At 41.0% G+C, this 15,345-nt stretch overlaps 1 protein-coding gene across 1 annotated transcript in view; it reads right to left on the bottom strand.

The window, feature by feature from the left end:
- Positions 1 to 15,345, bottom strand: part of TGFBR2 (transforming growth factor beta receptor 2) — a 58,568-nt gene that overhangs the window by 24,087 nt on the left and 19,136 nt on the right. The window contains exons 2-3 of the mRNA XM_054160935.1: positions 6,491 to 6,662; positions 4,144 to 4,334 (exon numbers count right to left, since the gene is read on the bottom strand). Of these exons, the coding sequence (XP_054016910.1) occupies positions 4,144 to 4,334; positions 6,491 to 6,662 (363 nt within the window). The remainder of the gene's footprint in view (positions 1 to 4,143; positions 4,335 to 6,490; positions 6,663 to 15,345) is intronic.

Raw genomic sequence — 15,345 nt, 5'->3', positions numbered from 1 at the left:
GTGCAAACGGCTACAGGCAGACCTAGTTCATCATAACAAGTCAAAATATAAGTAGGCAAAGCAAGATGCAGAAGATCTACCAGACACAACCGGACATTAGGTAGGATGGTAGTCCAATCTTGCACTCATCTTTTCCATGACTGGCCTCCTATCTGCTACCTAGCCAAGTTGTAGCCAGCCAGGGGCTTTTTTCCCCTCGATTTTGGCTAACCTTTGCCAGTGGTTTTGCTCCCTGGCTTTGCCTTCTGGGAACACTGACATTAGACATTTGAATAAATAATAATTAAAAGACGTTGGCATTGAGGTTTGCTGTAAGAAGCATTTTTCCACCACAGGGTGGTGCTTACCAGTCACACACAGCTGCTTGCCAGTTACCCACAAGTTTGGCAAAAAATAAAGGTATTAAAAAATAAACAGAGTCAGATTTGCAATGGCTACCTGTGTCCTCTGTGTTATTTCTCGAGAACTATGGAACATTGTGTGGAGTGATTCTGCACACAGTTATTTTCCACCAGCTGCCAGTGGCCTGAAATGCCAGGGATCTGAATCAGGCTCAGAATCCCCCTGACACAGCAGAATGACAGGCATGTTTAGGCACATATCTGAATGTGTCTTGCTTATTCTGCAGATTGGCAATTTAAACAAAAGTCAATACAAGAAACAGGCATTTGATTTGGATGTGTCTAGGTGAGTCACAACACCTTCTACTACCCAAAACCTTTAGATATTGTGTCTAAAAATGGAGGCAGATTTATTGTTCACCGTCAAGACTGATACAAACCAACAGTAATATAAACCAATTCTGTAAGCAGTTACAGCTCAGCTGTGAATCATCTGAACATAGTGACTAACCTCTGGTGGAAATTAGAACTTGTTGCCTTACTCACAATTTTCTTTTTTACATCAGAAAGACCAAGAACAATCTAAATATGGTCTGTCTTAAGTGTGCACCCAGGAGGAAGAAGAGCCAGAAGACTGATCATTTATAGCAAAAGCTTGAAAGGAAACAATTAACAGGTGAAAAATTACTTATTTACTAGCAGAAACTGTAATGATAAAAGAGTACCATCACTTTTTTTGAGCAGGCTTTTTTAGACTAGCTTTTGTCTACCCTCTATAAACCATAGGATGTGCAAAAAAATTTGCAAAAATGCTTGCTGTGGTTTACAAGAAACCTAAAGACAAGAAAAAGGCAAGAACAATGTACAGAACTGATCTGGATGACAGTCATTCCAAAGGCAAAATTATTACAGGCTATTATCTAGTTGTCTGGAGGAGTCGTGGACCAGCTGGCTGTGATGTTCTGCTCAAAGTTAAACACAGACAGGAAACCGCATGTCTGATACTGTAAAAATCGTTTGTCTTCCTGCCATGGCTAACCAGGCAAGCAACCCAAAGGGGCTGTTTTCATTTAAAAGAAACACTCATCCACAACAATAAAAAGAGAATGGTAAAGCCTCAATTCTGCCTCCTTCCAACTGCAGTTAATACCTGCATTTGTGAATGTGCTGGAAGTGTTACAAACTCAAGTTTTACTTTACTCCAATTTTTATCTGTATGTATGTTCTTAATGCATGTGAATGTAGAACACTTGTTTTCATAAGTCAGGTAGACTGCGTACAGCATATGACTTACAAGGGAAAGCTCTACTCTACAGAAGTGAATGGAATTAGGGTAAAAATACTACTACCATAATTCCTTTTAGCCTGCTCTGAAGGTGTGAGGACTGCAGAGTTGACCAGAAAGAAGGCACTTGATGTTGAATTTATAGTACAATTTTCAAAAAGGTACACACAGAAGATACACATTTGTCAGAGCAATTGTATTCAGCTACACGGCTTCAGGAGAAACAGCTATAACGTGACTCACTTATAACACATTAGCCAAAATCCACAAGGGTGTGGTTCACTTTGAACAAAAACCTCTATGGACAGTAAGAATGATCAGAGGACTAGAAGATCTGTCATATGAAGGCTGACACAACTGGGTTTGTACAGCCTTGAGAAGAGCAGGGAGACCTCACAACCATGTACAAGTACATAAAGAGCAGCTATCATGAGGAGGGAGATTTTGTTTTTACAAAGAGTTACATGGTAAAGACAAAGGATAATGGGCACAAGTTGCTACTGGGAAGATTTGGACTGGATGCCAGTAAAACATTTTTCACCATTCAAACTATTAGACACTAGAATAAACTCCTTCCAAGGGAAGTGTACGATTCCCCTACATCAGACAGTTTAAAGGCTGTAATGGTTTAGTGCAAGGGCTAACCTGACTGCTCCCCCAACACAAAAGGGAGGGGAAGAGTAACACACAACTCAGGGTTGAGATAAAGAGATAAGATCTTAACATAACGTATCATAATGCATAATTACCTTAGCTAATAATCTAATTAATATAATCTAGTAATACAATGCATGATTACCTTTTGTTAGCCTATTTGCAGAAGCAGCACAGTGAAATATAGCAAAAACCCCAAAAGGAACCAGCAGCTACCCAACTCCCACCCATCTCAATGCCATCCCTGAAGAAAAAGGCAACACCCCAAAATCTGGAAACCAGAAGCGGCAACTGGAACAGGAAGCCTCTCATATTACAATCTGAACTTCATGCCCCATAATACTTTGCTCCAGTCAGCACTTTCATTTTTGATGCTGACATGACTGCAGCATGGTAAGAACAGTAGCAGATTCAACTCAATCCATGACAAAGGCCCAACTTGACAGGATGCTGGGTCATCTCATTTAAATTATATTCTCACCCTGAAAGATTGGGCTAGATAATCCTTGAGGTCCTTTCCAACCTGGTGTTTTATGAATCTATTAATCTTTTCACTGGGAACATGCTCACATGCAAAATCAAGACAATCTTAGATTTAGGTCCTGGGTCTACCACCTGAACTCCCATTAGCACCAGTATTTCCTCCAACTCCTTTAAAGGCCACTCAAGTAATGGTTGATCATATAACTGTGAATCAGCAGTCAGATTGGTTTCAAATCAGCCACAGGGAGGGTATGAGAAAGAAGCATCTGATGCGGATAGTCTGGGCAAAAGAGAGGCAAAGACTTTCTAGCTTGCTTTTGGCTAATCTTGTGTGTTTATACAACCTAAACTAGTTCACCCTCTTGGATGGCTGGGAAGCCACTCACATAGTTTATTTCCTCAGTGCACTCATACACTGTGTTTTCCAGTAGTGGAAACGTATTCCAACCCTTTGTTATCTTAGGTAATGAGGATTTCACAATATGCCTGTCTGAGGAACTTGGAGGTGATTGAGGACAGGTTCTGTGTGCTGTACTCATTTAGAAGTGTGTGCACACAAAGCTCCCCACAGAGGCCTCACACTTGCCTGTTACAGACCTGACTTAGTAAGAGAATCACTGTGGAATCCAGCAGATAGGACACAAAGTGAGGTGTGTACATTGTATACGCACATGCGCACATCTGTTTGTGCAGCATGAAGTCCACTGTACACACCTGTACTGACTGTATTTACTCTATTTGCAGTAGTATATACAAGCATTTATGAAGCAGAACAGGGACAGGTGATTTGGTCTACACTTGTGATTTGCTCTATACTCAGACTTCACTGGTTTAACTTGACTCACATAGACATCCTTGTGTTGTAGTAAGGATGAGGTAGCACATCCACCAGTAAATGAACCTTCCAGCTACTTCATGCCCACCAGTGTACAAGTGCAAGTTATCAGTTACAACAGAGAAGTTGACTTTGAAGTCACATCCTACCGAGTTACTCAGTTGTATCTGTATATGGAGATGCCATACTATGGCAATGTGGCCTTTTAGAAATTGCAAGACCTTAAATATGGCCTCTTATTCATGCTTTATAATGTAATTACTGAGTTGCATTTTAGTGTGTCAACAGAACAGCTCTGAACATCTTGCTTTCATCTTTCTTTTCATCAACTTTTAAGTGTAGTGTCTTGAGCTGAGCAGCAGTCTTACTTCAAAAGGACATTGTGGCAGAAATAAATACCCTCTGAACACACACACACACACACAAACAAAATAAAGAAGAGTTTGAGATTTTGCAAGATGAAGTTTTCCTCCACAAAATGTGATTCCAAATCCCATTGGTACGACACAATTAACATTACTTGCAGAGTTATTTACTTAACCTACCTGGTGGAAAAATGAGCATATCGTTGCATTCTTCACCTGTACAGGAACACATGAACATCAGTCCTCCATCTTCCTTCTTTTCCCTCATGAAACACTGCTCTGAGCTGGAGTCATCCAGTACATGACCATACAGTGTTTTCTGGGGATCGTGGCATATTGTTTCTAATGTCACATTTTCATCATTCTGTCTCCTAAAAATTAAAAGAAGAAAACTTGAATCAATGAAGAAATATTTTACAAAAGGAACAGAGAATAGAATAGAATAGAATAGAATAGAATAGAATAGAATAGAATAGAATAGGAATAGAACAGAATAGAACAGAATAGAATAGAATAGGAATTAACCAGGTTGGAAAAGACCTTTGAGGTCATTGAGTCCAACCTATCATCCAACACTATCTAATCAACTAAACCATGGCACCAAGCTCCCCATCCAGTCTCTTCCTAAGCACCTCCAGTGATGGTGACTCTATCACCTCCCTGGGCAGCCCATTCCAATGGCCAATCACTCTTTCTGTGAAGAACTTCTTCCTAACATCCAGGCCAAACCTCCCCTGGCACAGCTTGAGACTGTGTGCTCTTGTTCTGGTGCTGATTGCCTGGAAGAAGAGACCAACCCCTACTTGGCTACAACCTCCCTTCAGGTAGTTGTAGACAGCAATAAGGTCTCCTCTGAGTCTCCTCTTTTCCAGGCTAAGCAACCCCAGCTCCCCTCATCCTCTCCTCACAGGGCTTGTGCTCCAAAGCCCTCCCCAGCTTTGTTGCCCTTCTCTGGACATGTTCCAGCAAGTCAACGTCTTTCCTAAACTGAGGGGCCCAGAACTGGACACAGTACTCAAGGTGTGGCCTAACCAGTGCTGAGTACAAGACTATGTCTGCCCAAAATCTGCCTCTTTTGTGAACTTCTATGGGATTTGAAGAGCATCATATGTTCCTCTCCAGCTTTTCTGAATGGGGTAAATTTGGCTGTCTGGCATCCTCACACTGGGACATTAGTACAATGGCACAGCTATTCGTGTATCATATTACCACTAAGGTCCAATGACTGCCTTCAAAAAAATCTCACCCAGAATTATTCAAGCTCATGCTCAATTAACTGCTGTGAACTTCAGAACATACTTTTGGGTTTTGTGGTCACTCTGAAGTCAGTAAAAATCTGTGGGGAGTTATGATAAAACCAGAATAATTTCCTCAAAATCTGAGGAATTTCTAGCAAGCTGATCTTTATGTTTTGCTTCTGAATCTGACATTCAGTGCAATTTCTGCACAGTTATCCTAATAATAATAATAATAAACAACCACATAACAGTTGCAAGCTAGAGTTGCAGTGCTGTAAGAGAAATATTTAAAGATGATAATCTGTATCATATTCCTGCATTTTGTCCTGGTCCACAGATTTTATTTATTTCATTGACACATGACTCAGAGGCAAGTAGCACTTCAAACACAGTCCCCAACCCCCATCTGTCTAAATTGGCATGAAAAATTCAGAATGTATCTTAAACTGCACTACAGCCACGTTGTATGGCAATAATGGACACTGACCACTTGTTAAAGGAGCACAGGAAAACTATACCACAGCACAGTGGGCTGATCCTGCATTTCAAGTGTCTATTCTCAATTATGCTGAGAAGACTCTTCAAGCCAATGGACACAACAAATCCCTCAATAAATGAATTAATTATTTCTTTCTGAAAGTGGTTCTCATTATGTTCTTGAATCAGCAATGTTGGAAATACTAATTTCTGATCCTTTTGCCCACTTATGAACTCATTACTTACCATTTCTGAAAGTGCAAAGCACAGTTTTTAGACTAGATTGCAAGTTTAGAGTCAAAAAATCCTAATCTATGCCTCCATCAGAGTCAGTACATACACAGAACATTCATTTTTGTTACTATTAAGAAAAAGTATATCTACCTATATATGCTAAATAATCCTCCCGTGATAGATTTACATAACCCAGTTCACTTGTGAGAGAGAACAGTCTTTCTTCAGTAAGTACTACCACAATTCTCTCTGGGTCTCCAATCTGTTTCTGCTGAGTGCAGTGGGTGGATGCATCTTAATGGTCTGACTAAAAACACACCTCTTTTTCAGTAACTGTGTAAGCTGGAGCAGAACTGCTTCAGAAGGAAAAAAACACCACTGAACATTTTACATCAGAATTGTTAACCTCAAGTATCTTTCAGTATGCTGAGCACAGATGTGAGTTTGAAGCAAGAGAGCAATGCCTCAGCTAGGCAGGTAGCTGAGACATTAAGAATATCAGAGTGATCAAGGAAAGGACTAAATAATGATGAAAGTGTTTGTGCTCCACTTCCCACCTCTATGAGGAAATAACTTACCATATAGCCACGCAGACTTCACTATTCTCCTCACAGATAGAAGTGATGTTGCAGTTGCTCCTGCACTGGTGTTGGTTTGAGCAGGTTGTTACTTTAATGTCACAAAATTTGCATAGCTTTGGCATTTGAATTCCACTTTCTTTATTTCTGTCTACAGGTGACATAATTTCAGCTTAAAGAAAAAAAAAAAAGAGAGAGGAGGAAACTCAGTAATTGAGTAATTGTAAATTATCAATTTGTGTTACTGCTCATTCTGAAGACAAAGTTTTCAGCAGCAGCAAATATTCCCTCCCACCTTAAATTAGAAAATCTTTGATATTTCATAGTGACCCATTTTCATTACAACAGGGCAAGTGCCACAGTGTCAAGATAAAGTTAATCAAAATAATTTGAATAGTTCAACCAACTTCTACTGAGTTCAGATGGAGTAAAAGTTGCTTTGTAATTTTGCAGAATTAAACATTATGAGTCCAGTTTGCACTGAAATAACTACTCTGCAGTCACCCATTTGCATCATTCACAGGCAGTATATTTGTCCCCATGTACAAAGCATTGCATCATGGTTGGTGTGCCAAAGAAACTGTGGATACCATGGATACCATAGGAAATGCATGCTAGGTGGGCGACATCATTACAACATGGATCATGGTGAATCTTGCAAGTTTGTCTTTACCAATCTGAGGCATAGCCTGAGTGTCAGCCCTAATTTAATTACTGTTCACATTGTAAAACACAGAGTTGGAACTGACTTGCAGTGTAAGGTAGATGAGGTGCCAGAAGTTGTTGGTGACACCCAAGCTAGTAGAGCAATAGAACATCTGTGCCGCTCATGCAGCGTTATGGAGCCTTCCTGGGCTAACTCAAAGGGACTTAGACGAATTTGTAATGACAGCCTGTCTTGTGGAAATCTACTTTGACCCAACAGCTACATTTCTGCACTCAAGCTTGAAGAATTACTTGCTTACTTGTTCTGAGTCTTAGTACACATCATCTGCCTTAGAGTGTCATAGAATGAATAAGGTTGGAAAAGACCTCAGAGACCATCAAGTCCAACTTATCAGCCAACACCTCATGACCAACTAAACCATGGCTTCAAGTCCCACGTCCAATCCTTTTTTTAACACCTTCAGGGACAGTGACTCCACCACCTCTCTAGGCAGCACATTCCAATGGCAAATCACTCTTTCTGTGAAAAACTTTCTCCTCACCTTGAGCCTAAACTTCCCCTGGTGCAGCTTGAGACTGTGTCCTCTTGTTCTGGTGCTGGTTGCCTGGAAGAAGAGACCAACCCCCACCTGGCTATAACTTCCCTTCAGGGAGTTGTAGACAGCAATAAGGTCTCCCGTGAGCCTTCTCTTCTCCAGGCTAAAAAACGCCAGCTCCCCCAGCCTCTTCTCATAGGGCTTGTGCTTGAGGCCTTGTTGCCCTTCTCTGGACATGTTCAAGTGTCTCAATAACCTTCTTAAATTGAGGGGCCCAGAACTGGACACAGTGTGGTAGCAGTATGGCAGAAGATACTTTTTTGTCCCAGGGTCTGAATTGTAGGAGATATATTTTTAGTTTAAGAACTCTTTTGCCGAGACAGTGTGACTATAAGGAAGAGAAAATGCCATTTTTTTTTTCTCCTAAAGCTAAAATGAACATGCAACTATCTGCAGCAGTTTCAGTCTAACTCATTTTGTGTTATATTTAGAAAAATCAGGTTGAACCACTTTAAGGAGATGCTTCATATATACTGCCCTTCTCTTGCAGCCATCTGTGTGTTAAAAGCGTGTTCATGTTGCTCTCTGTGGTCAAATGTTGCTAGTCAACCAATAACAGGCAACCAGGGATTCATAATTTCCCCTTCTCTTCTCCATTAGCTGAGAAATCAATTTTTTTTCCTTCTAGAACGTCACTACTTACTACCATTAGAATATTTTATTACAGGAATTAAATATACAAGCTTTTTCCAGGAGGAAATAAAAAGGCCTCTTGCTGGTATTTTTCAATGGATTTCTGAGCCATTGGGAGAGACTGAGAAAAAAAAAGCCTTCCCTCTTCAGGCAAATCACACATCCTTCTTATCACTAGTGGCTCCGGTACTGACCTAAGGTCTCTGATCTTACTGGTGGTGTAACAAGTGCCAATTAGTTTAATTGTATAGAACAAGATCATACACAGGCTATGATGAGCTCACGGAGAGCACTTTCTCAGGAGAATGCTGGCACTATGTTATGGGCCAGCCGAATTTTAAACTCCAGGCAAACATTTCTTGTTCTTAATTACTTGTGTTGCAACAACTCCCAGAAGCCATGCAAAGAACAAAGCATCATCGAAGCAGGTGAGGTAAGAATTCAGTAAGTCTTGAATCTAGTATGCTATAAAATGTGTTAATATAAAGATCATTATGGCAAACTTCTCTTCTCTTCTGCATGGTACCTCTTATTTGCCACACGCTGAAAAAAATAATAGCTTCAATGATTTATGTAGGTTCTGGTAATGATCAAAACAATCTGATAATGAGGGACTGTCCCTCTACCCAGTTAAAAGACAATCCATGGTCCTAAAAAACTGGATGAACACCACAGGGAGAGATGAAGTGACTCACCCAAGTCACACAGGAAACCTGTAGCAGGGTGGCAAGTGACTCACAACTGAACACAGAAGAAAGACATCTGCTGCCCAAACTGCAAAGGCTTTTACTGCACCTTCACTGCTTTCATCTCTGAGCTCACATGGCTCCATGTTTCACTGGGCAGCTGTGTCACGATGGTTGCTTCTGTCACAGGCCTGACTCACTCCTCTCTAATGCCTTCAGCATTGAAGCCAAAAGACACGTGAAGGGGGTTCCTTAGATAAACTGATTAAAGCACATTATTTCACTTGAGAGGAAGGGCTCGTTCCCATGCTATCCCTGGTCAAGACAGGTTCTGCCAAGACTCACCCACTGGAACAAACAGATGAAAGTATGTTTGGATCGCTTCCAAGAAGGGCCCTCCAAACTAAGCAACTTGATTAAAAACAAACAAAGCCCTAAAACCAAAACCAACCAAACAAAAAAAGGCAAAAACCAACCCAAAAACTATCTGTAAAGCACCAATCCACTGCAAGGTCACAAATGTTAAATTTCTAGGGTTTCTTCCCTGCTTCTACATCTGATTTAAAGTGAGACTGTAGTTTAGTTTCCCTAGTATGGTCACATTGCTATAGCAGGTGTTGGTGCACTGTTCATTAATGTAGCTTCAACTTACCCACTGTAATAACCTATCTAGTTCCAAACTACAGCCAAGTTTGACTTTTTCCTATCAGGATAATGGCAAAATCAACCCCTGCAAAGGGCCTGAGATGAAATCCGGCATCAGATATGAGCCCTAATTTCACTCACTTCTGTTTTTAGCCTGCTACTAGACTCTGCAGGCTTAGAAATCCAGGAAATTGGTGTCCTTCCAAGTCACATGAACTCAGACCTATCTCTAATCAACAAAATCCTGCTTGGAAAATGACAAGTTGGTGGAGTTCTTCCCTAGTGAAGTGTATTCAGTAATTCCCTAGAGGGGACCACAAGCAACAAGTTCATGACCAGGAAGATTGCTTCTCTTCCTGTAATAACTTGAATGGCCAAGTCTAAAAATGCCTGATTATCCTGGTGTGCATTTTATACCCCGTCAGCCACTTCCTAAAGGTTTTTTCCCATTTGGACAACTAAAGCCACTTGAACTGTGGACAGAAGCAACCTGTCATTTTGCTTGGAGGAAAAAGAAAAAACAGGTTAACAGAGAAAACACTGATTTGCACATCTGAAGGACACTATCCCAAAATGTGCACTTTGTCTTATAAAATTTCCTTTTTGCCATCTACTGTCTAAAGTTAGCTTTGTTATTTTGACTGCTACAGGAAGCCTAATTTTAGTTTTACTTGCTTCCTTGTCCATGGAGAGGACTCCATATAAAAGACTGGTTTCTTGGCTATGAAGCTTTCAACCAACCAGTTCAGTATAAACAAGTCAATGTAGTTAAAATGCATGGAACACTCAAGCCACCATGTGGGCTGGCTATTATGGAAGAGACACTAAAGCAGCCACATAAGGAATACAAAGTCTGGTAGGTCCAGGCTTTCAGAACAACCTTTATACTCTATAGCTGCCAGTTCTGGGCTTAGTGATTTGAAGTGGAGTATCACTCTGTGATATATACTCCCATACTTACTATATGAGTATAAACTCACACAGTCCATTCTGTCTTGGATACTGCTTTGGATTACAGTCTTTATTTCAACTATTATGTACCCCAGTAAATACCCAGGATTACCATAGGCACATGACTTCTGTGACTGTTTTTATTAAGATTAACAACAATGATTATAAAGAGTGATGAGACAGTCTCTATAAAGCCAATATGAGCTATCTTTTATGTGGAACTAAAACATGTCAGAGGAAGACAGTTTCCACAAATGTTTAGCTCAATTAACTATCCTTGTGGTAGGACACAAGAAAGCCACATTCCTATGGGTTCTTTGACACAATCTCTCCACCTCAACCTTATATAGTCAGAGATCACTGATGTCACCCTGGTCTGCCTCTAGCAACTTACTCCCTGTTTTTTCTCCCCTCAGGTGTTTCACCTCTTCAGTTTCATTTTGATCTTCAGCCTTCTGGATTGGCACAACAGCTGCCTTAGTCAGTACTTAAAGATATGCCTTTAAGTGTACCAATTGCATTTTTACTTGCAAAGTGAATGAGACCTTTGTGATGCATTCATGCCTGATTAAACACTGGGGCTCTGCAAAAGGTAAAGACCAAAATAACTTCCTTGTAATGAACACACTTCATGAAGTACTTGGAGGAGATGACGCACGTCATGGCTTCTCCCTACCTGATAACAGCTCTTGCCCATCATGAAGAAAATGCAACTCACATGTATTAAATGACAACAATACAACTGCTGATGCAAGGAGACATATACAGCCTTACAACCCCTCCTATCACAAAGAGCCACAATGAGATGAGGGAAAAGAAGGGTATGGCCAGACCCACAGGCCTTCAACCCTAGGCTACAACCCACTCTTCAGCCATGACTGAGAAGTCTGCTAAAAAGAAGAGGGCAAGCTAGGTAAGCTGTTCTGACAAGCCAGATCTAGCCACTAGTTTGGCCACCCCTAGCTAAAGTAAGGCCAAGGTAGAAGAATTGGTTCACAGCAGGAAGGTCACTGATGAACTGCACTGAAGTATGTGAAACTATTTCCCATCTACAGGCAGGCAAGGAGTGGGGGAAGGTATGTGCAAAGGTAGATGACAAAAGGAAAAGCAGCAGGAGCTAGAAACTTCCTTTAACTTGTCCCTGCAGTGGAAGTGCCTGGGTTTTAACAACAAATGGAGCTGGCAAAACTTGCTTTAGGGATTGCTGCAGGCACTGACACAGAAACAAAATCAAATCTGGCAGGAACTGCAGGGAGGGACAAAACCAGAGAAAATAAGAGAGGAACGGCATACTAAGCTGGAGATTTTGACAATAATTATCGTATTTAAAGCATTAAAATAACACTATTTTTATCCACTACTTTCAAAAGAGCTATCATTAGCAGTTTCAACCACGGGCCGGACTCTTCTCACCGATACAGTGCAGGAGAACTGCCTCAAACATGCCTAAGAATAGAGCTTGCTGCTGTGACTCCTGCCCAGGAGTGCAGGTGTGATGAGACCTCAGCTCCTCACTTACAGCAGAAGTGTGAACACATTCTGAAAACAGGGAATGAAACCAACATTATTGTGATGCTTCAAATAACGAGATGGATTTTTAGCTGTGGATTTTTAACTTGCTGCTCTCATCTGTATTTTTTGGCCACTGTTAGCACTCCACGGTAGGTGAAACAAAAGAATACTGTCTCCAGGCAAAAAGGCTGAAAAAAAAAATTCTAAATGATGGCTTCCCATCGGGCACTCAAAGGGACGTTTCATCTTCTTTTGACTTTTACCCCACAGCCTCTCTAACACAGCCAGTAAACAGCATACAGCACTGGAGAACTGTGTGTGATACAACATGAAGGTCAATTTATTCAACTGTGACTACAGGGTCTAGTTTTTTTTGCTGCATAATGCATTAACTTTGGAATTTACTGGAAGCTGTCTCTGGTGGTTAACTCCTTCTGTGACTTCAAATACACAGTGAAGATCAAGTACAGCAATGCTCCTCTGGTTCAAAAGATCAGGAAAAACAGCTTTCCTGCTTTGTTAGAATAAGCATCATTTCTGGTTCAGAACTGACATCTGCACAGCAAATTCTGACCTGTCCATTAAAAAGCCTATCTTGCAACTTTACCTGCTTTTGTATTCTTGCCTGCCCAGTGAAAGCTGCCACTACTTCACATGAAATAGAGCTGAAATATTACGAACAGTTCAGCTTCCTACAAATGTTACTTTTCCAACTTACCCAGCAGTCATTCAAGCATTATACAATTATTTCTCTGATATAGGAGGAAGCAAAAAATTTTTTTCATGACAAAAGTCTCTCGGTGGCAAAACTCCCAACATACAAAATACACACAACTGGGAACAATTCTGACTCAGAAAAACACAAATTTTCCTCCACTCTCAACTTCAGAGCTTCACCAGAATAAAATCATGCAGTTGGATCATCTAAGCAGGTTGAATGGAGTTTCTGAACCCATCATCTCTCTCCCTTTGGTTAGTTAAGAAAGTCTGTTTTTAGGAACACTCTCCTCTTCACTGCTGCCTCCTCAACAGTCACACCACCACCAATCTTCTTCAAAATACTGTAGGGTACTTCATTCTTCATAATGGCATTGGGGAGGGTGAATAATTTGTCCTAAAAGAGATATATATCTCCTTCAAAACCTTAGATTTCTTCCCTTGATATCTTACTACAAAAGAAATGAGGAATGTTGACCTTAAAGAGTCATTCAATCTTATTTTCAAGGGCCTATTTATTAAACTCTCAGTTTCCAACAGGGACATTCAGGAGTCCACCCAGTACCAGAACAGTACTTCAGGACATTTCCTAATAATGTTATGGCCAAGCTATTTCTATTTGCCCTGAAGTATTCCATAGAGACACATCCTGGCACTTTGGTTTATCTGAAAGGCTGAAAAATCCGTGAGATGGTAACAAAATTAATCATATTCTTAAATAATCAGTGCTGCTTACCTAAAGTTATTCCTTCTGCAAGTGTTGTCCCCTAAGTGTCTGTCTTGTGGTATCTACTTAATGTAAAACCAAATCTAGCTGCCTTTTTTTTTTATTATTTATTTATTTAATTTTTTTTTATGCACATCCTCACTGGACAGGCTGCACAAGGGAGAAAGACAGGGAAGCCTTGAGGTTTGTATCAGAGGGCAAGTGACCTTATCTTCTACTAAGTATCTCTGCACCAGAACATATCAGGATCTGTGGTAAGAGCAAAGAGGCTAACTTCAAAAGTGTTATGAGTTTCACAGAATTACTGAGGCTGGAAAAGACCTCTGAGATCATTAAGCCAAGCCTATGACTTAACACCATGACATCAGCTAAACTATGCCACCAAGTGCCACATCCAATCTTTTCTTAAAGTCCTCCAGTGACAGCGACTCCACCACCTCCCTGGGCAGTCCATTCCAGGGCTCAATTAGCCTTTCTGTGAGGAAGTGCTTCTTCATATCTAACCTAAACCTCCTTTGGTGCAGCTTCATACCATGCCCTCTTGTTCTGTCACTGGAAGAAAAGCCTGACCCCCATCTGACTACAACTTCCTTTTAAGTAATTGTAGGGAGTGATAAGGTCCCCTCTAAGTCTCCTCTTCTCTAGGCTGAACACCCCCCAGCTCCCTCAGCCTTTCCTTACATTTTTCCCTCCAGCCCCCTCACCAGTTTCATCACTCTCCTCTGAACCACCTCCAGCACCTCAATATCCTTCCTGAAGTGAGTGTCCCAGAACTGCACACAGGGAGGTCTCGCCAGTGCCAAGTACAGGGACAGAATCCCATCCCTAGTCCTGTTGGTCAAACTATTCCTTGTATACTGTATTGCCAAACCTTGCCATTCTTCCAACGGGGAATTGCAGTTGTGGTACCTGTGATGGACAGAGTAACTGAACACATGGCTACAGATCCAACTTCTCCCTTACACAGACAACTGTTGTGCTGGCTCACCACTGTGACACAGGAATGGGCAGCCACATGGTGTGCTGTGGAGATTGAGCCCTGCCCTCAGCTCCTACAGGTCACTGCACAACTAAAGCTGCATAGAAATCAAAAATAGTAACATATTTGCTTGGCTAAAGGCAAATGACACTCCTACAGGGCTTTACTTGTAGTTAGTATATAGTCTTGTCACACTTAAATTTCTGAACAGCCTCAGGTAACTGCCAGCCTGGCATACACACACCACCACAAGAGTTTACCCGATTAAAGGGGTGGCAGGTTTATAGTTTTACATATGGATCTTCAAATCCTTTTAAAGCTGATTTACTCCACTATGGGTTACACTAGGAACAAGGCCAGCCAGTGTCAGAACTGAGAATTAGTGCAGACAAAGTTGTTGTGGTTTACTCAATTACCTTTAAATCAGCTATAAGCTCAAGAGCTGTGAATTCAGTCTGTGGAAAAAGCTTTCATGTTATTTGACTATCTACCTGCAGCATTTTCAACAGGAATAAGTAAGGTTAAATAAATGGCAGAAACTCAGCTCTTCCAAATGCAAAATGGTAATAATTTAAAGACTGATCTCTACGCTGGCAGCAAGCAGCAACTTGGGTGGCAAAAAGCCAAAACCTTTCTCCTGCACAGTTAACTCTTGCTGAAGTTGACTCTTGCTACAGTTAAAACTCTTGCTATAGTTAAACTCTTGCTAAATCTGCGTCCAGTGGACTCTGGAGTATTCAAAA

The sequence above is a fragment of the Dryobates pubescens genome, chromosome 4, assembly GCF_014839835.1.
Source record: "Dryobates pubescens isolate bDryPub1 chromosome 4, bDryPub1.pri, whole genome shotgun sequence".
Classification (NCBI taxonomy): domain Eukaryota; kingdom Metazoa; phylum Chordata; class Aves; order Piciformes; family Picidae; genus Dryobates; species Dryobates pubescens.
Note: the sequence above shows the minus strand (reverse complement) of the source record. Positions and strands in the feature narration are given on the sequence as shown.